General features: G+C 47.2%; 12 protein-coding genes across 12 annotated transcripts; 7 read left to right on the top strand and 5 right to left on the bottom strand.

Moving 5' to 3' along the window:
- Positions 1-176: 176 nt before the first annotated feature.
- N7483_006724 (histidine biosynthesis protein HIS4) lies at positions 177-2911 on the bottom strand (the record flags this gene model as incomplete). The annotated part of the gene is made up of 3 exons (XM_057090161.1): positions 177-376; positions 440-1999; positions 2065-2911. The coding sequence occupies 3 exons, from the start codon at positions 2909-2911 to the stop codon at positions 177-179; spliced, it is 2607 nt and encodes an 868-aa protein (XP_056944902.1).
- A 2352-nt stretch (positions 2912-5263) lies between these two features.
- Positions 5264-6986, top strand: N7483_006725 (glycoside hydrolase family 47 protein; the record flags this gene model as incomplete). The annotated part of the gene is made up of 4 exons (XM_057090162.1): positions 5264-5499; positions 5567-6611; positions 6670-6844; positions 6901-6986. 4 exons carry the CDS (start codon positions 5264-5266, stop codon positions 6984-6986), a joined length of 1542 nt encoding a protein of 513 aa, XP_056944903.1.
- A 231-nt stretch (positions 6987-7217) lies between these two features.
- N7483_006726 (TPR domain protein) lies at positions 7218-8933 on the bottom strand (the record flags this gene model as incomplete). The annotated part of the gene is made up of 1 exon (XM_057090163.1): positions 7218-8933. One exon carries the CDS (start codon positions 8931-8933, stop codon positions 7218-7220), a length of 1716 nt encoding a protein of 571 aa, XP_056944904.1.
- Positions 8934-9385: 452 nt separating this feature from the next.
- N7483_006727 (uncharacterized protein) lies at positions 9386-9720 on the top strand (the record flags this gene model as incomplete). The annotated part of the gene is made up of 2 exons (XM_057090164.1): positions 9386-9504; positions 9561-9720. 2 exons carry the CDS (start codon positions 9386-9388, stop codon positions 9718-9720), a joined length of 279 nt encoding a protein of 92 aa, XP_056944905.1.
- Positions 9721-10086: 366 nt separating this feature from the next.
- Positions 10087-10626, top strand: N7483_006728 (uncharacterized protein; the record flags this gene model as incomplete). The annotated part of the gene is made up of 2 exons (XM_057090165.1): positions 10087-10346; positions 10401-10626. 2 exons carry the CDS (start codon positions 10087-10089, stop codon positions 10624-10626), a joined length of 486 nt encoding a protein of 161 aa, XP_056944906.1.
- Positions 10627-10827: 201 nt separating this feature from the next.
- Positions 10828-11581, bottom strand: N7483_006729 (superoxide dismutase; the record flags this gene model as incomplete). The annotated part of the gene is made up of 3 exons (XM_057090166.1): positions 10828-10935; positions 10995-11471; positions 11540-11581. The coding sequence occupies 3 exons, from the start codon at positions 11579-11581 to the stop codon at positions 10828-10830; spliced, it is 627 nt and encodes a 208-aa protein (XP_056944907.1).
- Positions 11582-12964: 1383 nt separating this feature from the next.
- On the top strand, positions 12965-13964 carry N7483_006730 (oxidoreductase, short-chain dehydrogenase/reductase family; the record flags this gene model as incomplete). The annotated part of the gene is made up of 3 exons (XM_057090167.1): positions 12965-13080; positions 13161-13475; positions 13550-13964. 3 exons carry the CDS (start codon positions 12965-12967, stop codon positions 13962-13964), a joined length of 846 nt encoding a protein of 281 aa, XP_056944908.1.
- A 99-nt stretch (positions 13965-14063) lies between these two features.
- On the bottom strand, positions 14064-15938 carry N7483_006731 (putative general amidase; the record flags this gene model as incomplete). The annotated part of the gene is made up of 2 exons (XM_057090168.1): positions 14064-15575; positions 15630-15938. The coding sequence occupies 2 exons, from the start codon at positions 15936-15938 to the stop codon at positions 14064-14066; spliced, it is 1821 nt and encodes a 606-aa protein (XP_056944909.1).
- A 943-nt stretch (positions 15939-16881) lies between these two features.
- Positions 16882-17616, top strand: N7483_006732 (DUF3716 domain-containing protein; the record flags this gene model as incomplete). The annotated part of the gene is made up of 1 exon (XM_057090169.1): positions 16882-17616. One exon carries the CDS (start codon positions 16882-16884, stop codon positions 17614-17616), a length of 735 nt encoding a protein of 244 aa, XP_056944910.1.
- A 1145-nt stretch (positions 17617-18761) lies between these two features.
- On the top strand, positions 18762-19028 carry N7483_006733 (uncharacterized protein; the record flags this gene model as incomplete). The annotated part of the gene is made up of 1 exon (XM_057090170.1): positions 18762-19028. The coding sequence occupies one exon, from the start codon at positions 18762-18764 to the stop codon at positions 19026-19028; it is 267 nt and encodes an 88-aa protein (XP_056944911.1).
- A 213-nt stretch (positions 19029-19241) lies between these two features.
- N7483_006734 (M20 family metallopeptidase) lies at positions 19242-20728 on the bottom strand (the record flags this gene model as incomplete). Its single annotated transcript, XM_057090171.1, has 5 exons — positions 19242-19474; positions 19534-19661; positions 19724-20110; positions 20175-20557; positions 20627-20728. Coding segments are annotated over 5 exons (1233 nt in total), but the record flags the coding sequence as incomplete, so codon positions are not given.
- A 1098-nt stretch (positions 20729-21826) lies between these two features.
- On the top strand, positions 21827-23678 carry N7483_006735 (uncharacterized protein; the record flags this gene model as incomplete). Its single annotated transcript, XM_057090172.1, has 7 exons — positions 21827-21975; positions 22039-22132; positions 22191-22315; positions 22372-22530; positions 22602-22968; positions 23020-23427; positions 23484-23678. 7 exons carry the CDS (start codon positions 21827-21829, stop codon positions 23676-23678), a joined length of 1497 nt encoding a protein of 498 aa, XP_056944913.1.
- Between the last annotated feature and the right edge of the window lie 79 nt (positions 23679-23757).

Genomic DNA, 23757 nt, shown 5'->3' on the forward strand with positions numbered 1-23757 from the left:
TACTACGAGTGAAATTTGAAGACCATAATCATAACTTGTATGTAATTCATTCGCCATCCCTACACACCAAACGGGACTTTTTCGCTATTTGAATATCATCGCACATTCATCATAACAACTTGGACCAAAGTACTATTTTTTGTAAAAAAAAGAAAATAGAGAAGGGGAATAACCAATCAAGAGCGATTCTTCTTCATGTGCGCAACACGAATGCTGACAGCACGCTTGTGCGCGTCAAGTCCCTCAACCGCAGCGAGGGTCTCGACAGTCTTCGACAAGGACAGAAGACCTTCAGCAGTCAGGTTCGAGCTGGTGATGTGCTTCAAGAAGGAGCCAAGGTTAACACCAGAGTATTGCTTGGCGTAGCCATAGGTAGCTAGTTCTATGTTAGTCTGTGGAACAGAGATGATCATATGAAGTAATTTGGAAGGAAACTTACGCAGAGAGTGGTTGACACCAGCGGAGTAGTCGCCAACGCTCTCGGGGGTCCAAGGACCAATGAAGACACTACCGGCATTCTGGACCTGCTCGACGAGAGCCTCGGCACCCTCAACCTGCAGGATCAAGTGCTCGGGGGCGTAATCGTTGCTCAGAGCCATAGCCTCGTTGATATCCTTCACCACGAAGGTGACGGAGTGCTCGAGGGAGCCACGAACAATATCCATACGGGGCAGAGCGCGAGCCTGTGCATCAACCTCGTCCTCAATGGCTCGCAGCTCGTCCTCGTTCAGATCGACGGCAATGAGAATCACCTGGGAGTCGACACCGTGCTCAGCCTGGCTCAGCAGGTCAGAGGCCACGAAAGCTGGAACAGAGGTCTTGTCAGCAATGACAAGAACCTCACTGGGACCAGCGGGCATATCAATGCTAACACCGGCAGAGGTATCGTTGGAGACAAGCATCTTGGCAGCAGTCACGAACTGGTTACCAGGACCCAGAATCTTGTCAACCTTGGTGATGCTCTCGGTACCGTAGGCCATAGCAGCCACGGCCTGAGCACCACCAGCCAGAACGATACTCTCAGCACCAACCTTGTGGGCGACGTATACAATCTCAGGAGAGATGCTACCGTCGGCACGGGGAGGAGAAGCCAAGACAATCTTCTGGCAGCCAGCCACCATGGCGGGCACACCCAGCATCATGGCAGTGGAAGGCAGAACGGCGGTACCACCGGGAATGTACAGACCAACGCGCTCAATAGGACGGGAGAAACGAGAGCAGACAACACCGGGCATAGTCTCCATCTGCAGAGTATCATTGCTGCTCTTCTGCGCAGAGTGGAAGCGCTCAATGTTACCAATAGAAATATCAAGGGCCTCCTGAACATCAGGGCTGAGCTTCATAAGCTCGGCGGGGAAAGGAGCGTTGATAACGGGGGAGGTCAGCGAGGTGGCCTTCTCAAACTTGTGAGTGTACTTGAGTACGCCGGCATCGCCGTGCTCACGAACATCTTGGATAATGGGCTTGACCAGACCGACAATCGCGTCATTTGACTTCTGAGAAGGACGCTTAAGGAACTCGCTGACCTCAGCGGCGGACGTTGAGGTAGTGTTAATGCGCTTCATCTCAATGCGTGAGCGGTCCTCAACAGGGGCGGGAGTGGGGACAGGAGCAGGAGTAGGCTTAGCCTGGGGAGCAGCCAGTCCGGCCTTCTCAGCCCAGGGACCCTTAGCATCACCCTTTCTCCGCTTAACCTTCAAGCTCTTAAGGTCAAGGTTGCGCTCAATGTCCTCGAGAGTAACACCAGCGGCAGTACACCTGGTCAGAGCAAAGTACAGCAAGTCGGCGGCCTCGAAAGCAATTTCCTCCTTGGTTGTAGCAGTGCACAGCTCCTCGGCCTCCTCCATAATCTTGGCCGCGGCGAGCTTGGGCTCATTGAACAAGCGAGCAGTGTAGGAACCGGCTGGGGCATCGGCCTTGCGAGCCTGGAGGGTCTTCTGAAGACGCGACAGACCAGCCGAGGCGCCAAAGCAGCTTTCCGTACCGAGGTGGCAGAAGCCTGATATCAGTCATGATTAGCATGGAGTTATATCTTCAAAGAAGGTTAAAAAAAAAGTAGCATACCTCGTCCGATCTGCTTAACAACAAATACGAAGCAGTCCGCATCGCAGTCAAAGCCAATGCGGATCAATTCCTGGACATCGCCACTTGACTGGCCCTTGTACCATAATCCGCGCTTGCGGCTCTGGTAGACTCCGGTACCGGTGCGCAGAGCCTCAGCGATACTCTCGTCGCTGCTCCAAACGAAACCAAGACAGGATCCACGCTCATCGGTAACAGATGTGGCATACAGGCCATTGGCCTGGTCTGTGACAGCGCGCGAAGATAGCAGCTTAGCGGCAGAAAGCTGACCCGGCGCATCCCGCTCAACGGTCAACAAGTTGGAGGGAATAATAGCAATAGCACCCTCCTGCATAACCTGCTTCAAGGGACCCTCCACAATCCCCTTCTCACCATAGTTGACAAAGAGACGTGAGGAATCGGAGCTAATGTTCAGAATTGTGGCGGCGGTAGTGGCGGCAGAAGGTTCGGTGCAGACGCTGATATCGGTGCGTTCGGGGGCATTTTCGCGAGTCCAAGACAGGACGGTCTCCAGTTGATCGGCGGTAAAGGCGTTGACAATCAATCGTGATGAGGGAACGGACTGTTCCTGGGAGAGTGCATTCAATTGGTCAATGGTGATGAAGATCTTGGCGGCACCAGCGTTGAGAATGTCGACCAGATCACCAGCGGAAGTGATGGAGGTGGCGTCAACGAAGACATCGAGGTGACGGAAGTTTTGACGCAGGAACTGTTCTGCTTCCGCGAGAGTAGAGACCTTCACCAGCACCCGGCCGAAGTAGGCGATCTGCTTGAGCGAGAGGCCCGAGGTGGGGGTGGAGGGGTAGGAGATAAGGAATGGTGTGGCCATGGCGGAATATGAGAAATTTGGATGAGAGAGTATAAAAGAGGAGAAAAGCCCGGATTCCCGGAGAAATGTAAGATCCCCTCTAAAAGGTTGGAGGGAAAGAGGTGTGGCAGCGATGACTCTTCAGTGTCACCTATTTTTTTGGTGCAATTGGATCCCGCATCCACATCCCGCTGATTCATCTCCCGCAAACTAGACCACACTGTATACTGCATGAAATCTAGTATGAGATGTTTGTTCTACTCACATTGATCATACGTGTCAATTCCAAGGTTATTAATTATCTGACTTGTTTGAAACTTGATTGCTGTGTCTTACCGTTATTGACGGGATCTGACAGTCTCTTCATATAGTACGGAGCATCTGATGACGTTTTCTCGGCTCCCGATTGGATTATAGACTAAGACTACTAGTACATATGAGAGAAGATATAGGCCAGGATGATATGGATTTGCTTGAAATCTGGAAGATTTTCAGTCTTATTGGACCTAAGAAGACCCTCTCACTATCTACTTTCAGAAATTTTTAAAACTAAATGGCATTGAGGACATTGATTCTTAACTTGAATGTCTGAAACGTTTACCCGGACCCATTCAGTATACAGATCAAACATGACTCACCAAGTGCTAGTAATTATCTCAAGTTTTTCTCTTATTCTTCTCACACTCTCCCTTTCCATAACTGACCTTTGCCATGAAGTTCTCTATCGCTGAGAATTCACAATACAAATTGGGCGAAATACTTAAGATATCGATCCTGGTGCCTAAATAGCAAGGTGTCAAATTCAGAAAGGGCTCATTTTGACTCGGAGGCCATTAAGGAGGCTACAACATTTGAAGTACTATGGGCTTCAAGTTGATGATATCTTCAAGCCTGAGTTTACTGGAGGCTAGTGTGTCTTCCAAGGTTGGATGGAACAATGACTGTCTCAATCATGTATACTAGCCATCATGCTAGTGATTCATGATAGAGCATTATTAGACATTTAGGCCCAAAGGGACTGCAAATATTCCTTCAAGTTTGTACTAGTAATATATGTTCAAGTTTAATGTCTACGGTGAGACCAAAAGCTCAATGATGTACGAAGTACAGCCTGAGCATTATAGACTTGACGCCAGGCCTATTTCAGATGCCATCATGCCGACATCGGGAAGATCTGATTGAGCTAGAATGGACAAGATCACCAGCACTAGATCATTCCTCGAAATTGAGAGGACGATCAGGCCATAGTATGCAGTAGTCTCTGGCTGAATTATAGAAAATGTAAAGTATACACCTGGTGGTCAGATGTCATATGAACGGACCCTGCATAAGGTAACGAACCTTGGGTGGGATTTCACCTCAACCTCGGAATTGTTAGCTGCCAGTGCTTAATCTTAGTATCTTCGACTTGAATTCCATCTTATCAACAGGTTTCAAGATCTTGATGGACATGGCATCTAAAATGCTCTTCGCGAGAATGGTGACTGCGCAGAGCTGAGTGAGCAATCCACTATGGAGAATATAGTGAGGAGGGTTATGCTGCTTATGCAGAGAAATCCCCGGCCGATCGCCTACCCCACGATTTCAACATGGAAAGAAAATGAGACATGCGATTTGGTCATGCCGTGCAGTATCGTTGACATAGGCATCCCGGGGTCTCTTAGGTGCCATCAGCAGATGTGATATGAGCCTGGGCAGAAGAGGGGGAAGCTTGGCTGCGTCAGTGCGAGGCCGTACAGTCTTCTCTCCGGCGAGTCTCCGCCAGCCACCCGACGATCCAAGCCTATAGTGCCGGTGGCGGTATAAACATTGAACTTAAAGACCCTGAAGCGTCACATGCTCATTATCCAAATACAACATATCCAAATTCGAAGAATCGACTCGAGGGACGGGGAAAGAGTTGTCGACGATCGGAATCTTATGAGGTATGTCGGTATTGGAAGCGTCGGGTCTTAGCTCAGGCGCAGCATTCCTCTGGAACAAACCAGGAGGGAGTGTCCTTGCAGAGGAAGTTCCGAGACCCCTGGAGCGTGCTAGAAGTGGACCTTGCAGAAGAATGGAATTCAGGAACGAGGGGATCCTAGGCGATGCGGGCCGTAAGAGTTGCAGGAGTAAACAAAAAGCGTGTGACGCTTCCCCCGGCTTCCCCTTTTGCTGCGATGCCCCGATCCCACTTCCCCACTCCTCCATACCATGATCCACTTGTTTTTAATAGTCGCATTGACCCGCCGGGTGTTCACTCATTAGCGACTCTTCTATAACTTGTTTGTTCGCAGTTTTTCTTGTATTGATTTCTTCCTCATTCCCTACCTATCCATACCTATAACAACTCACACTCTTTCGTCTTGGGCAAAATAGCCCCTCAACGGAGCGATGCGCACCACATTGTCATTATCCCTAGCGGCCTTGAGCCTTATGGGATCAGCGACCGCTTTTCCGCATCCCCATCAAGACACTGAGACCGTGTTGAGTACCTCGTCATCCTCGAGTGATCAAGAAAAAGCCGACGCGGTCAAGGAAGCTTTCCAGCATGCTTGGAACGGATATATGAAATATGCTTTCCCGCATGATGAGTTGCACCCGGTAAGCAATGGATATGGTGATTCAAGGTAAGCATTCCCATTGGACCAATTTTGAATTCGAGAGGGCAAAAAATAACCCGCAATATGTTTATAGAAACGGATGGGGAGCTTCAGCCGTCGATGCTCTTTCCACGGCGATCATCATGGGCAATGCAGACGCAGTCAACACGATCCTGGACCATGTCGCCAAAATCGATTACACTCAGACTTCGGACCAAGTCAGCTTGTTCGAGACAACCATTCGATACCTGGGTGGTATGCTGTCCGGGTATGATTTGTTAACTGGACCAGCATCTAGCCTAGTTTCAGATGACCGTGTTGATACGCTACTCACTCAGTCTAAGAACCTTGGAGATGTGCTCAAATTTGCCTTTGACACTCCATCTGGAGTTCCATACAACGGACTAAACATCACAGCGCAAGAAAATAACGGTGCCACTACGAACGGCCTTGCAGTCACGGGAACCCTAGTCCTAGAATGGACGCGTCTGTCTGACTTGACAGGCGATGAGGAGTATGCCAACATCAGCCAAAGGGCCGAGTCACACTTGTTGAACCCTCAGCCGTCCAGCGGAGAGCCTTTCCCCGGTCTGGTTGGCAGTACCATCAGCATCGCCAATGGTCAATTCACCGATGGTGCGGTGTCGTGGAATGGCGGTGATGACTCGTTCTACGAGTACCTGATTAAAATGTATGTGTACGACCCTACGCGCTTTGCGCAATACAAGGATCGCTGGGTTCTTGCAGCCGAGTCGACAATCGAGCACTTGGCGTCACACCCGCAGACCCGACCCGAGTTGACGTTCCTGTCTTCCTACAACAACGGGAACTATGATCTAAGCTCGCAGCATTTGACCTGCTTCGACGGTGGAAGCTTTCTTCTTGGCGGCTCAGTGCTGGGCCGACAGGATTTCATTGACTTTGGTCTCGAGCTTGTTCATGGCTGTGAAGCTACATACAACTCCACGTTGACCCAAATCGGACCTGATTCCTGGGGTTGGGACCCTAGCCGGGTGCCAAGTAACCAGAAGGCTTTCTACAAGAAAGCAGGATTCTACATTACCAACGGATACTATGTCCTGCGACCGGAGGTTATTGAAAGCTTCTACTATGCCTACCGTATTACTGGCGACGACGTGGTAAGTATCGGATTCTCAAAAAAAATATAGTTAGTATTATTTGCTAATAATGTGATAGTACCGTGACTGGGTATGGAATGCGTTTGTGGCCATTAACGCTACCTGCCGCACTGACTCGGGCTTTGCAGCCGTCAGCAATGTGAATACTGCAGGTGGTGGCACGAAGGACGACAACCAGGAGAGCTTCCTGTTCGCCGAAGTTATGAAGTACTCATACCTTACTCACGCCGAAGGTATTGTTTCCTCATTGACTCAGCCTGATACCACAATATACTAACACCTATTATAGATGCCGAATGGCAGGTCCAGGCAGGTGACCAGAACGAGTTTGTGTTCAATACTGAAGCTCATCCTATGCGTGTGAAGCGTACCTAACATATTCATGTCGGCACTTGGTTCCAGTAAATAGGCATGAGGATAAGCTCTGAATGAATATATTTACTCACATTTTTGACTTTGAAGTATGATTTGATTGGTTTAAACTTCGTCTAATAGTATACCAGGGCCTTCAAAGATAAGGCTTGCTTGTCCACTCAAAGCTAGAAAAATAGTAGAAGCTTAAATGTTCAAGCCATCATCTTTCAATAAAATCAGAGCAGGGTATTCTCAGCTGACAATCCGCAAACGACAGAAGCAAGATGACTGAATAGGTACATCCGCCATGGCCAAAGCAAGCCTCAACTGAGGCTCCAGAATTCGTGCCTCAGCGACTCTGCCTAGCTTACGCAGACATTCATGATACCCATGGAGAGCCCATACATTATTCGGATGTGTGAGGGCACGGGGGAGGGATTTTTCAATGCCAAGATCAGCAGCATAAACCTCAGCTGCTTCTTCGACTCGGCCCTGCTCAAGTAGCAAAGCACCCAGAGCATGCCGAGTCGGCTGCATCCAGCCCCAGGGCTCATCGTAAGGAAGATTGTCATCTAGATAAACGGTCTTCCGAAGATGGGCGAAGGCTTCATCATATTCTCCGACCCGGTATTTAATTTCTCCTTCCAACATTTGTGCAGCCACGACAAGAATGCTTTGGCAGGTATTGTTGAATATCGTCCGAGAGTCAGGAACTAAGTTCGTGGCAGCCAAAAATTCCGCTTGTTGTTTTCTTGCTTCCTCAACGCGATTTGTAGCTGCAAACGCTACGCCTTTGGCATAGTGAAGCATGGCTGTGGTGACACAGTAAAGATTCCGATCGGCGGGAAATGGGAGAGCAATTATGTCTTCCCAGCGACCAAACCGAATAAAAGGATGGACTTGCATCGCAACAAATCCCTCAAGCCAATCGGCGAGGGGAGGTGATTCCACTCGAAGAAGATCTTCTGTCATGGAATCCGCTAGTTCCTTTGCGGTGTCTAACGCGGTCTTAGACTGACCACCCAACATAGCGGCATAAATTCGAAAATGGTAATCGTGGGCCCGATACAGGTTATAAAAGTGGCCCAAATCTTGATTAGCGAGGAATTTTTCATCTGCACGGATGGCAGATGTGTTAGATGCGATCGCTCGGCGATAATCACCACAGAGAATATCTAGGTGAGTGGGCATATGTTCCAAGTGCCCTGCATCAGGAACAAGCCCACGGAGATGATCTGCTATTGGCAAAGCATTCTCTGGCGTCGGGGACATTTCCATCAGATGAATGTACAGATGCAGGATACCAGGGTGTCTGAGGGCATCTTCGCGAGTTAACGCGCGATCCAGCGCTTTCTTCACCTCGAGAGTCTGTGCCCCGGCAGTGGGCTCTCCTGTTTGCAAGTCCCACAGGCTCCAAGGAGTGAGATTCATTTGGGCATCACAGTAGAGCGCAATGACATCTAAATCATCTGGAAAGGCTTGATAGACAGAGACCATAGCCTTCGCGTATGGGTTGTTCCAACTTGTGCAGTCTTCAGCAGGCTCTGCCTGAGGATATCGATACTGCAATGCATTCAATAAGGCTCCCTCTACAGATGATGAAGTTTCTGCATGCTTCCTAGCTTCTACAATGGCTCCGTAGGCTCGTCTCGTGGTGAGCGAAAGATCCTCCCCATCGAAGAGCTGCCACGGCTTATTGTAATTGGGACCCAGGGCGAAAGCAATACCCCAGTGTGCCATCAGACATGATGCATCTGCCAATATCGCCTGCTCAAAGCACCGGACAGACTCCTGGTGGTTGAAAGCATAGGCCCAGATGAGGCCACGATTAAACCATTTCTGGGCATCTGGACTGCTTGTTGAGATGGGACGATGAAAGCTGCCCAGATCATAGTACTCAGCCTCGGCCGAGATTTTGTTTGGCGTTTTATCCTGACACCATGCTTTAGTATCACCTGGTTTGGTCATGGTGTCCGGTGTTAGTTGGCTCTCCAAGTGATATTCGTGGGATTTGACCGCGGGGGATGTGGGGCGAAGTGATCCCGAATTGATTGGATCCGAACTATACAGGTCCTCACTTAAGCACAACGACAATTTCACTTTCAAAGTTGGGAATATAGGGCAATTTATCTGGAAGAATATGAGGGAAAGAGCTAATGTTGAGGTTCGTACTGACTGCTCCTTCCCTGTTGTTGAGTTTCAAATGGAAGGTGCAAAGTACAGGGATAAAACCATCCCATCTTCATTCTTCTTCTTCTCCCCTCCAGACAGGATTACCACTATCGTTTTACCTCAATACAACTCCCATTATTATCCTGGCCTACTTCTCAAGAGTCTCAGGTCCTCTGCCCCACGGTATCTCCAAGAACTTCACTTACCGAGCCAAGTTCACCCGAGTCGTGACATTCCTGCCATTCAACATGTCTTCTCCTCCCGTCAATCTGCCCACCTGGCAAGTGGTTGCCGGTATCTTCCTGTCAATCACATTCATCATCCTGATCGAGAAGGTGTTTGGAATCCACGTCAATGTTCGCTACAGGTACTATCATATTCCCCTGTGTGACGAACCTTGTCGATACTAACACCTATGTCCAGTCAAGGGCCTATGGCCACATTCCCAGGATGGGCCCATGTCCTCGGGCCGGGCGAATCCCAAACCACACTTCTTCATCGTTGGATCGAAATGCATCGGAACCAGCAGGCGCAGGACAACCACAACAACATCAAGTCGAGGCAGCTGGCTGTGGACGCATGAGTCATGCCATTACAACCTGTGACCAGTCTTTTCTTTTCCCCGCATGATTTTTGGTTCTTTTCATGTTCTTTTCATTGTGTGATTCGAGGAATGGGATTGCAATGAGACTGAAATGGGATGTACAGCCGATCAGTGGAGGCGGGACTGATCCACCATGACCCACACTGCGCGCATTTGAGCGGATCCGCATTATCTGCTCGATCCCGCTCACCTTGGTGGTGAACCTTGGGGGTGGTGCCTTATATAGCATTCATTCTCGTTAGTGAATTATTATGTGGAGTTTTTTTTTTTGTTTTAACCTACCTTGATCCCCTAGACTCTACAGTGTTTCTCTTGTTCATAATCCGTCATCCTTATACAATCGCCATGTGTGGAAACAGTAACCGTCCAGCGGTTGGAGGCACTATTGCCGTCCTTTTCCCTCCAATGAACAGCCGGTCTTCGAGTCCCGAGTCATCGCTCTCTTCGTCTCCAGACTCGATAATGTCTTCCACGTCGATGTCTTCATATTCACTCTTCTTTCGAGAATCGGAGGCAGACAGCCGCACGAAAGCCATTTTCCGAATCGATGATGCAGAGACCTACAATGCCTTGCGTGCATTTCGACAAGTAGATATGCGCATTGAGTGAGTTTCAATGTAACAGCCTCCCCGTGAATCTTGTTAACATGGATCATTCAGGAAATATGGTGACTTGTCTATAGGACAGCCAGCTGCTCCTCCCTTGCACCAATTCCGTCTAGACTTAGCGAAACAAACTCCTCGAAGTTTCCAAACAGACGTGATCATCGAGCTACCAGAGAGGCTGGACCTCGGGGTCTCGGAGAAGGGAGTTGTTGGGCGACAGATTACAATGACCGAGACGGATGGATCTGTCCTGGGAGTCGGAATCGTGGGATACAACTGAAATTGTATTCATTCATATTGTTTTTGTTAATAGCCCATCTACATCTATAACGGGCAACTAGATATCCACTGCCTTCATCAATCAAGCTACACCTTTCTTTCACACTTGATTTCATCTTCAATATTCATTTCTGACTATTACTGGGGAGTGATTCAACTACCTCCGCATATTGAGAACGTAATACTCCCGAGGTCCTCATGTTTACAGCTTCAAAGGATTCTCAACCCCAGCGGTGTACCGCTTCTCAGCCTCAGCCCAGTTAATGATCTTCCAGATCCCCTCAATGTAACCAGCCTTATTGTTGAGATACTATATGTAAAAGTTAGTCTTGCATTCAGCATCAGCAGATGGGATCAGAAAAAACGAACCTGGAGATAGTATGCATGCTCCCACATATCAACTCCAAAGACAGGAACATCAGAGTTGACCGGATCCTGATCCTTAGTCGTGGTAATCTCCAATCGACCCTTCGGTCCTCCGGTACTGACCAGCCATCCCCATCCACTGCCCTGAATACCTAACAAAGCCGTTCCAAATGCATCCTTAAATGCTTTTTCACTTCCCCACCGGGAGATAATAGCCTCACACAGGGTAGGCGCCGCACCAGTCAGATCGTTACCTGGTGTTCCCGGAGGAGTCAGGTTCTTCCAGAAAAGCGAGTGGTTGATATGACCACCGCCGTTGAAGCGGATCTTCTGCTGCAAAGAGATCAGGGCAGAAACATCATTTAATTGTGTTGCTGTTGCGTGAGCGGCTAGAGCGGCGTTTAGGTTGTTCACATAGGTTTGATGATGTTTCTGGTGGTGGAGCTCCATGATCTGTTTGGAGATCACGGGCTCGAGGGCCTGAGAGTAGTATGTATTAGAACTTGAACATCAGATAAAGTGTTAGCGCTCAGAATGAATTGACTTACCTCGTAGGCATAAGGGAGAGAGGGGAGGGTGTGAGATATCATGATTGACTCGTGATGGTTTAAGTTGAGGGCAAAAAGTGGTTGAATGGTGAAAGAAACTTGGGATAATCAAAGTAATCATGAAGAGCTGTCACCAAGGTCCCTTATAAGATGTCCCCTCAAACGCACCCCTCCATTTACCCACAAGGTACGCATGGTGGGGGAGATTGCGTGAGATTGAGCACATTATATCCGCAGTCTATTTTATACAAGGACCTTCGAAATCAGAAATGCGTAAATATCCCCAGGAGGCTCACTTGATGGATACATCCATCCCCAACACATAATCCCTTCTATCTTCCTCAATTATTCTTATTTTGAGGATCTGAAGGTTGGAATGGAAAGAGGAAAGCTAGAAGTATAATGAGTAAAAAAAAAGATTTAAAAAAGATTTAAAAAAAGAATGATACCCTAGCCGTGGCTAGATCCCGCCCACCCGCTAGTATTTTCTCTGCCACCGAGAAAGGGCCCGGCACACCTCAATTTCAGTACCTTTGTCCCCGTCGAGTCTGGGTCGCCGACCGCTCTAAGCCGCTAGGCCAAGCAGGGCAGAGCTGTTACCAGAGGAGCTCGTCACTCAAATTTATGGGAGCTCTGGTTCCTTGAATGGTGTTTAACCAGTTAAATCTCCACTATCAAATAGTACTATAATCCTTATATTTCAAGTTAGATTTCAGGGAAAGAAATAAAAAAATCACGTCCTAAAATAGTACGGACTTGGAGTACTCGGTATCCCTGTAGTAAACTATCAGCCACGCAGTGCCTTGGGATACATCTTGCGACATATAGCCAACTAGAGTATGTATTATGCTAGGTGGTGAAGAAACGAAAAACCACTACAACCCAAGAACATTCCGGAGTACATAGTAAAAAAGGTCTACACCTGGCCCACTGGGTATACATTATCGCCCCACTTGGCTCCATAACGACTCCACGCAGGCGGTAAGTAGTCAACTGACCGCCTAGTGATATATCTTGCAGTTTAATTTTCGATTTTCACGCCTTTCTTGTTAGGTGTCGACTCACTTAGTTAACTAGTTTAGTTATAATAGCCTAGTCCATTATTTCTAGTCCACTGTTCATCTGCCCAGGTGCTAATCTGGTCTCTATACCGCGCTATTCCATGTATACCATTTTGAACATTAAATACTGCTGACTTTATTATTACTTTCAATTTAGTTAGCAGTGGAACAGGACCTCAGATGGATTCTGGGGAAGTTACCGAATTACTAATCCCCCAGCCATGCATTTGAGGGGTTTCCGAGGGCCGTGAAGAAGCCGAGGCCATTCGGCGCAGATCCAAGCTAATAAGAACCCCCAAATCTCAAGACTCCTCAATATTTGAATGAATCATTATCCAAAAATTTCAACATCAAATCAACCAAAATGTCTGCCGAAGATCAGGTGAAATTGAACGATTTCGGGAACATCTTCTCGCTTGAGGGGAAGGTCGCCGTTGTAACCGGTGGATCGCGCGGACTAGGTCTCCACGCAGCCTCAGGGTGCGTAGCTCCATACCCCAAAAACATAACAAATAACACGTGTATCATGAATTGCAATGAAACTAACGTGGGCTTTACAGACTTCTTCAAGCAGGATGCTCAAAGGTCTACATCACCTCTCGCAAAGCCCAAGGATGTGACGAAGCCGTCGCTGCACTCAATGCATTGCCCAATAAGCGACCAGGAGCTAAGGCAATTTCAGTCCCAGCTGATAGCGCTAAGATGGAAGAGCTGGACCGACTAGCCGCTGAAATTAGCAAAACGACTGACCACGTTGATATCCTATTTGCCAATGCAGGTGCAACTTGGGGCGAGAAGTTCGATACACACCCTGAGAAAGCATTTTCCAAGGTGATGGATCTTAACGTGAAGAGTGTTTTTTATACCATTCAAAAGTATGAATCCACCAATTGATAGATTGAATGCAGCTCAGAGGATTAAAGTAGTGAATGCTAACATTTCTAAATAGACTCACACCTCTCCTAACAGCAAAGGCTACCCTGGAAGACCCGTCACGAGTTATCATTACCGCCTCTGTGGCTGGAATCGGGATTGGTACGATCGGAGAGAACGCAACACCCAGTTACTCCGTCTCCAAGGCTGCTGCCATTCATCTTGCTAAGAACCTGTCTGTTGAGCTTGGGCCGAGACACATATTGACGAATGCTATTGCACCGGGATTTTATCCGTCTAAGATGGCTAGTGGACTGATTGAGCTTAAGGGTGGGTTTAAAGAGCTGGAGCAGTACTCGCCTAACCTCCGTTTGGGACGGCCGGAAGATGTTGCAGGGTTGGTGGTGTTTTTGTCATCGAGGGCTGCGGGTCACATTAATGGTGCCGTGATTACGACTGATGGTGGTGCTGTTCATAAAGGACGTCTTTAAGTCCCTACTTTAATAGCTTCAGGAGATGAAATTTGCCTCTAATAGGAATTGAATGAGATTAAAAACATTGGTTTCGTATTTGTAGGAATTCGATCATATCTACAGCTTTGCTTGAGCAGTGTTCCCACGTCCCTGCACTGCTCTATCTACAATTTCCATAGCCTGGAAGAGCTCATAGTCACGTTGCTTTGGCGTTACAATCTGAACACCCAATGGAGAGCCAAGATACACACGGCGATCTGTTATTTTCTCGTCCCCTGTGATTGTTAGAAGAGTAGAACCTGCGAACAGCCCTGTAGGAGGAAATGACTTACATAGTTGTCGATTCAGCTTATCCCATCCTCCTAACAATGGAGCGTCCATTTTTCGTCCAAGTTCTAGATCGGATTCTGCAAATGAGCGGATGGGCAAGTTGCCCGCTGGATAGTCCAAGAGTACAAATGATGAGGTATAACCAACACCCTTGTAACTGTCCAGTGGAGGAACCGGATGGCCCGCCATAGGGCAGATAATAGCATCCACGCGTCTTTCAGGAGATAGGCCAAGCGTCCACATCTTCAGCAATTCTTTTTCAAGCTCAGAGCGTCGAGCCTGTAGATCTGCGACCTGGAAGATATCTAACGGTTTGCCACGTTTTGGTCCAAACTTGCCTTGTTGAAGATGCCAGGGCATCAACGATTCACCCATGCTCTCAAGAAGATCCAGTGTATTGGATCCTCCATCAATACCCATGAGTCCACCAGCAACAGCTTGGCATTTGCGCATTACTGGCGGGGTCGGGATATCGACAACTTCCACACCGGGAGTGCGACGCAAGCTCTGAGCAACTTCATCCAGCACCCGAGTAATAGGCGGTAATGGAGTAACGAGGCCATCCGTCTTCAAAATTCCAATGGTAAAATTGTGAGGCAGTGACAATGTCGCCGGGACTGAAGGCGTAGGCCAATATCCTGGGATACAGTCCTCACCAAAAAGTTCAGCCCGAGGCACAATCTCCGCCATAACGGCCCCCAAATCCGCAACCGACCGTGCAATAGGACCAGCGACAGCCTGAAGAGACATACGACTCTTTCCAGGAATGCCTCCACCTCCCTGTCCACCAAAGGGAACACGTCCCTCACTCGGCTTGAATCCATAGATACCTTGGCACATAGCCGGCACACGAATACTCCCACCGATATCCGTTCCAAACCCGACCATCGATCCACGCATCGCGACCAACGCGCCCTCACCACCAGTACTTCCACCCGCAGTCCATTGTCGATTCAATGGGTTCAGCGTTCGCCCAAAGAGGTTGTTACAGCTGTCGAGTGTTGCAAGTGTTTGGGGGATATTTGTCTTCGCGATCACGACAGCGCCGAGGCTTTCAAGTAGATCGACTAGCGCGGCGTTGGAAGTTGCAGGTTGAAATGCCAGGGCAGCAAGACCGACGGTTGTATCGACGCCCTTCACATTGAATGAATCTTTCACCGAGACTGGGAGTCCATGTAAAGGTCCGACGGGAGTTCCCGTACGTCGAAGATGGTCGTCCAGTTCCCGCGCCCGGTTTAATGCGCGCTCAAATAGGGGTTCGGTGAGACAACGGGTCAGTTGGTGGGCAATAGCTGCTCTCTAGATGGAATTAACAAAGAGGTTTAGGGGGGCGACAATAGAAAAAAAACACACCTTGCAAAATGCTTCAACCACTTCCTCAGCCGTAAGCTTACTTTCGGTTATAGCCAAAACAAGTCCTCGTACATCATATTTCTCTGTGATATCCAGTTCTTTAAGTGTAAGTAGACCACATGTCCGAGGAATGTTCATCACATTAACGCGGCCATACTGCTTCGGACCCTCAGTGATGGACTCGGCAGGGGTAAGCATCCCCGCAGGGATGAGATGCTCAGGTAATTTCCATTGAGCTGGGATAGAAGCAGCCAATGCAGCTTGCTTTCGTCGGGCAACTGCGATATAAGGGGGTTCAGCGGAAGTCATGATTCAAGTTGTCGATAGAGTCATGATGCTTCTGGGGCCAGTAGCAGAGATTCAAGTTACAATGTCTCGCGGGGCGGAGAATGCGGGGAAGCCTCGGTTCAAGTTTCAACATCCCTGCCCAGGTGGAGATGATAAGCATAAACCTAAACAATAAATAAGCAACATTGAAGTCAAGTATTAGCTTGATGGTGTGACAATGATCGAAGTGTTGATAGTACGTTCCAAGGTTTGCCATCGGATGTGTTATCCCAAGTTAGTATTGGCGGTATTGGAGTCATCTACCAGGAGCTCTGAGATAAGAGTTTACTAGTATTCGACGTAGTTCTCAGATGAGCATATAAATATCGCAGATATGTATGAAGCTCATATTAACCTTAGAACTTAGTTCTCTTCTTAGTTCTCTCTTCTCTCGTCTCTCTTCGCTTTTATTTTTTATTTTTTCTCTCTCTTTAACATCATGTTGGGTATCTTCCTCCGAATCCTATATAACATACTCAGACTCGGAGAAAAGCTATCAATTGCTTTGAGTTAGGACCATCATGTAGCTATCAAAATTTGGAGCAAAAGCCCTGAAAATGCCAGTGACCGAGTAGAGACCACACCCCTAGTAGATAATTAGGCATTGGGGTATTTTCGGCGTAAAAATAATTTGTTGACTGAACAGTGTTCCAAGGTTGAATATTGTGGCATTGAAAAATTGTGTATCTTGTGTTTACCTGCTCTTTTCGTCGCGAGCGGAAAGTGGTGGAAGCCTGAGTTATCAACAGGCAAAATTGTTGTTTTGATCAGACCTCTCTCTCTTCAAGTTCTACTCGCACTGTTTACCACTTCCCTACCACCTCAGACCCCTTTTTTCTTACCCTTTCTCCTCTATCCTTCTCACGGTGAGTTGAAAACCACATAAAATTCTATGCATATCTAATGGTGCCGAACAGAACCCAAGATGGAAGACAGATCAACAGTCCCGTATTACCCTTCCCCAAAGCGAGGGGCTGATGGGCCGACACCTGGTTACTGGGCCTTGAAAGCCAAGCAAACTCATTTCTGGCCTCGCGGTCACCGTCTCCGCTTAACTGCAGGGAAGCTGCTACATGAGTTAGGGAAGCTCCGACTTGTTCGCGAGCCAGGAATTCGAATCTGGAAAGAGACTCTTACCGGCGATGACTTCTACTACACTGTTTCCTCACGGATTTCAAACATCACAGCACTCCTGGCGCAGTGTGTCGGTGTAGTTGTCGAGCCTTGCCATTCATGCAAACATAATCTCGGAATGTTTTCTTCTTGTGTCATCATTCCTGGGCTCCGTCATCTCATTCCATGCTGCGCCAACTGTTACTTCAATGGCCTAGGTGACCGCTGCAGCTTTCATCAACATGGCTTCCCTGAAATCACTCATCCCGAGAACCAAAACGGCCAAGGCGAAGCTTCCCAGACTCAGGATTCTTCCGTCAAATCAACCCATGAGCAAATTGAGGAACGAAGGGAGATGCTTCTGCAACTGAATGAGCAGCTTGAACTGGCAGTCGAAGAAAGAGACAAGTCTGAGATTGCTGTTAAAGATGCGGAAGTTGGGCTATTGACCGCCAGAGTAGCGTTGCAAGAGAACAATGCTAAAATCGACAAGGTTCTGATCTCAAAGGAAACCCTTCTATCGGACTGGGAGCAGGAGATGGCCTAAGATGATGATGACGAGCTTGTGACACGTCAACATTGAATCTGCAAAAAAATTCACACAGCTTGAAGCTTTACAGCGGTATGTGTATCTCCTAATATGCGGTTTCCAGGGACATCGTGCCTAACACATCTACCTATGGCAGGGATTTGGAGTTATCTAATACGACATGATACTAGCCAAATTAGTACCATGCGGTGACTTTTGGTTGGTAACTGTACTGGGGATGATGTACGATATTTGAAGGGTTGAGTGACGGGCCACCGACAATTTTGTTTCCTGGCACATATCATCTGGCGTTTAATGGTTTGAGACAAGCCTTTCTCCAGGGCTTTCCTTGCTGAGAATTCAACTTTTAGGTAGACTGCAGGTTATTTCACAATAATTAATTTCTACTACTATTAGTATTTTTTTCAAGCACTCTTTATTACTCAGTTGATGTAGTAAAGAAATACTAAATACTAGCCGACGAGATTTCAGTCAACTGGTTAGTCACAAACTTGGAAGTCCCAACAACATTTGAATATTCAAGTGACATTATTTAACTTTGATTGGTAGCCAATATCTGTCTTGATTGGATACATATGATGCCAAAAATTTACCCATATCGTATTTCATTCTGGTGGCTGGATTGATTGACTTGGGAAGCCTGTGCTTAGTTGCGGGCGCTTATGTGGGCGCTTCCAGTGTGAATGTGAGGTGCATGTGAGGGGCTTGGGCAGTAGTCGGGCAATATCCCACCAAATATGCCAGTGATTGGCAATTTGAAAGAACTGAAGTGCTTTTTCAATATTAGATCGAAAATCTGGCACTAGGTATAAATACCTATACCTTTACAATCTCCTTGACACCTGAGAGAGCTTTAGGTAAAAAACCAGCCTGATCTTCGTTCCATTCAACATGAACCCGATCCCAGTTTTACAAAAGACAAGGCTTTATTCGTATGTGAACTGGGCATATGCGAAGAAAAATCACAATTATTCATGGATATCTTCTCTAAGCCTCATCTAGCACACTGATATGTCTCTGATCACCGACGACCTCCTTCAAGCGGTTTGGCAGGATGCCCAGAGAAGAACTTTGATGTATCGGCATCAGCGGACCTCTGGCGACATCTGTGGAACAAACATTTGTTTGCAGAAAAGACCTTCATGGCTTTCATGCATCCTTCTTCTGAGGAGAGTGGCCGTCCAAGAGTGAATCTGACAATTAAAGCTCTGGTCAGCCCGAACAGAGGTCTCGCTGTCCTGACATTCCATGAAGCAGAGACCCCCAGTCCAGGTCCCCAAGATGTTCAAGAACTGGAGAATCAGGCATCGGATGATTGCGAGAGATGTCTTACACAAAATCCGGAGCTGGGAATTGTGTACGCATTTACAACAATTGGAACTAAGGGGAGAGCTTGGCAGTTTGGTTGAGCGGAAACTTGTCTAATACCACTCTTCGGCTCTGAAGATTGGGCTGATCTCAGCCAGTACGTGGAGCTAAATTCTCCAGAAGCTGAGCTGATTAGACAAGCTGTCAACATCATTAAGGCAACACCATCAGTTATCTAAGAAATTGGAAAACTACTTTGCTACTATGATTGGTTCATATATCTTCATTCTTCATATTATACTACATCTCAACTCTTAGTTAGCAGGAACCTGTCCCTCCCACTGAGCCTTGGTCACTTGGTAAAGGCTGTCATCCGTCATCATGTCCCAACCTGTCAGAGCCAATCCCTTTCCGGTCAGAATAGCCTCATGATGAGCTTCATCTGTTCCTGCTGCTGCAGTAAAAGTTGGGTGATGTGGAAAAGAGCCCTCGGGAGCTAGAATTGAGAACATTGAGTGAAGAGTCGGCGCAACGTAGCTCACATTCCCTAGAAAGATATCAGCTATCACAATTTCCTATCATGGTTGAAGATGGATGAGTACTTACCGACGTCTGAAGAGCCTGTAAGAACCTTGTCATGCTGCGGCACAACACTCCTTTCGTAACTCTTCATATGACCAGCAAATCGATCGCATAATGTGTCATTCAAGACGATATCAGTGTAAAGACCCTCTCTATATGTCGAATAGCAATTAGCAACTGTGATATCATCTCATGCAAATCGGTATCCACTTACTCTTTAATCTCAACGGTGCAACCAGTTGATGTGGCTGCTCCCTCAACACAGCGGCGCACACGAGTAATCAGATCGTTTAATCCAGAAAGGGTAGGACTTCTAATTTGCCAGTAAGACTTGGTGTAGGCTGGAATAACATTGGCAACCTTCGGCACATCAAGGAAGGCACCGTGAATACGCTGGTCGGGCAGAATCTGCTGTCTCAAGGTGGAGATGCTGTTATAGCACTGGACCAACGCATCGAGGGCGTTGACACCATCCCAGGGATTACCTCCCGCATGAGCGTTCTTGCCAAAGTACTCAACATAGAGTTCCTTACGGGCATTCATAAGAATTCCTGCTACACCATCACAAGGCTTGCCAATCAGATTCCTTGGACCACCGTGACTATTACAAGTTAGCTATTATAATCCATTCATCAGGATATGCAAATCATATGAGAATGACTTACGACATCAGAGAAATATCAACACCCTTGTAAGCTCCAGCATCGATAAGCTTGGCCTTGCCACCACCATTCTCCTCAGCGGGGGTACCGAGGAGCTGGATTCTGCCCTTCATTCCATATTTCTTCTGCAATTCGCTCAATGCCAGGAAGGCTGCAATACTGCTAGTAGCAATGAGGTTGTGGCCACAGGCATGGCCGATATCGGGCAAGGCATCGTATTCGGCGTTGAAGTTAATTAGCCGTCCCTCGGTTCCACTGATGCATTCAAAGGAGGTGTCCACACCATAGGCGTGTCGGGTAACAGTATATCCCCGCTTCTCGAGGAAATCACAGATCGCATCGTGAGCCTTGTGCTCCTCGTAGGCTAGTTCTGGGTTTGACCAGATCTGGATATTATTAGTGAACACCACTCCAGTCGTATTCTCAGAGCACTATTAGGTAGTTTCAAGACTCACGTAGGTGTTGAGCTCACGGAGCTCCTTGTTGGCCTTCTCAAGGGCAACATCAATTGTAGCTCGGACCTCTTCGTTGGAAATTGAAGTCATCATGATGGATTTCTTTAATCTCGAGAGTTCTGATTGTAGATGAAGGGGAAAATGTGTTGATTATGATAAAATCCAAGTGTGAACAAGGTTTCACAATCAGTGTAACCAGATACCAGATATTTGTAGTCTGAAACCATCACCAACGTCCGATCCAGTTCTCTTTATACTTTCCCCTCGCTTCATCTCGAATGGACTCCGGATTCCATAACTCTCCGGTGCCGTAATCGGTAGCCTTCCATCGATATTCAAGTTCATTGTTTTCAATGAAACTGCATCAAAATGTTGCATAATTCTCTCCCATAAGCACAATCACACAATCATCACGATATCCCTGTCAGCAATATCTAATCACCAACATGATATTTCAAATATTGTTTAAGTCCATGAATCACAGTATAGATAGTTTCCCCGCATTTAATGTTAACAATGTCAGAATTATGCTCTCTGTTTGTGCATAAGATAACGATTACAGTTCATGATTGCCGAACCCGTATACCTGGGGCTTAAGCCCACCAATCAGTGGGTCATAAATAGCCGAAAGCATCAAATCCTCAATCCTCTTCTTTACATCGCCTACTTTGAACCAATCCAGTTGACTATTTTGCCGATCTGTTGTAGATATGAGGGCTGGCGCCACTTGACTCCTTCCGAGCTTTCCCGCGGGAAAATAACTGATATCTGATCCCTAAGATTTATATGATAGGAAAATAATTGTCATCAACATCTCGAGTCTTATCCTTCTCCTATCGGGATGACCGAGCCTGGACATTCTGTGCAGTTTAACGTTTGCCACAGGATCGATTACGTTGACAAGCGAATGCTTCCGATGTTGCGGATTGGTTAGGCCGAAATAAGCGACATCTTAATAGTCCATGACAGCTTCCAGGCAGATAAGATGCTTTATCTTGATGGGCAGTTGATCACTGTGCGCCTTATCGATATTGATCCATTGATAGAAGTACGAGGTTGAACTTAACGTGAAATGGTATATAGGGTAGCGATTCCTTCCTAGTTCAGAATTGAATATCACTTCAAGTTGATACATACTATATGTACATGCTCTATTGGTTATAAGCTCAATTATTCAAGTTACTGTTACACACTCACATCATGGCCTCGATACGAGAAACTACTCGGGTTGACGAGAAATCGGTATACATTGCCAAAGAGACTGGACAGGACACAGCCATTGGAGAATTCGTGGAATATCATGCATCTCCTGAAGAAGAACGACGACTTCTACGGAAATTGGATTTGTTGTAAGTAAACAAGGTGCATTCACGTATTCAAGGAGACAGGCGCTCACACCAAAATCTGTATAGTATGATTCCAGTGATGGGAGTTTGCTATATGCTTCAGTATATGGACAAGCTCGCAATCAGTCAAGCGACTCTTTTGAATCTACGCGCCGACCTGGTATGTCTCATCAATAAAGATCATACATATACCAGTAAACTGACAGCCATGAAATCAGCATCTCGTTGGTAAAGACTATACATGGTGCTCAGCGGTGTTTTATTTCGGATATTTGGCCTGGAGTTGGCCTACATCTTACTTGATCGTGCGTCTGCCTTTGGGAAAGTATCTGGCTGTATCAGTGTATGTATTAAAGTCTTTCACCAGCCGAACTATCCGTCTGACTTCCTTTTTTCCAGATTTATATGGGGTGGTATCCTCATGTGCCACGCAGCCTGCCAAAACTACGCAGGCTTGGTGACATGTCGATTCTTCCTCGGTATCGGTGAGGCTGCTGTTGCACCTGGATTTGGTCTCATCACTGGAATGTTCTACAAGAGAGAAGAGCAGCCGGCTCGGTGAGTGATAATATCATAATATCCAGAAAGACGGCGTCAATGTTCTAGTTACTAATACTCGTTCCATTTAGTCAAGGTGCATGGTTCGTCGGAAACTGTATCGCGAATATCATCGGAGGTGTCGTTGCTTGGGGTATTGGAAATTCTGCATCTGGAATTGAAAGCTGGCGACTTTTATTCCTCGCCTTGGGCGCAATTACCTCCGGCTACTCGATCGTTCTCTTCTTCGTTCTCCCCGATTCTCCTTCGAAGGCATCCTTCCTTACCGAAACCGAGCGATTGATCGCGACACAGCGGACAATGAAGAACAAGACAGGATCTGTGGAAGAGACTTCATTCCAATGGAGTCAAGTGTTGGATGCTGCGAAAGACCCACAGGCGTGGCTGCTGGTTCTGTATACATTCTGTGTCAACCTTTGCAATGGAGGTCTGACTAGCGTAAGTGGGATGTGTCTTTGTGTGTTATACTTGGCCCTAATCAGAATACAGTTCTCCGCTATCATTATTTCAGGCTTCGGCTACTCGGATTTCAAGTCATTGCTCTTACAAATGCCTATGGGCCTTTCTCAACTCATCTTTCTCATCATCACCGCAGGATTCGCCACATACGTCCCCAAATCCCGAATCCTATCGATGATCTTCAACTGTATTATCTCAGTTATTGGTCTAGTTCTGATCTATACCCTGAATGATACCCATAAGGTGGTGAAATTGGTCGGCCTTTGCTTTGTGGCTGCATTTGCCGTCAACATTCCACTGAGTCTCAGTATCGTTACCTCTAACGTCGCTGGAGCTACAAAGAGAAGTACCATTAGTGTTGCTGTCTTTGCTGCCTACTGTGTCGGTAACATTGTGGGACCTCAATTCTTCTACGCTTCACAGGATCCCGTATACCAGGTTTGTCATGGCCCAAACTCCTCCCTATTTTGACTCTTACTAACCGTACCTCTCAGAGTGGTCTCGAGGCATCCCTATGTGGATTGGTTCTCGGAGTTTTCTTTCTGGGAGTCCTATACATTTACTACGTCTGGGAAAACAAGCGACGTGACTCTCTTAGCCAGGCTGCTGGAGAGGTCACTTATGACGAAGCTGCGGATCAGCTTGACAAGACAGATAAACAGGTACCCAGCTTCCGTTACCGACTTTAAGGGATGACCTATACTTTATTTTGATTATTTAATAAATGACGCTTTTCACGGAATAATTTGGCTCAATCTTCGTACTTGA

This window comes from Penicillium malachiteum (genome assembly GCF_028827825.1).
Source record: "Penicillium malachiteum strain IBT 17515 chromosome Unknown utg000003l:1.0-4950554.0:1.0-4952489.0, whole genome shotgun sequence".
NCBI classification, from domain to species: Eukaryota; Fungi; Ascomycota; class Eurotiomycetes; order Eurotiales; family Aspergillaceae; genus Penicillium; species Penicillium malachiteum.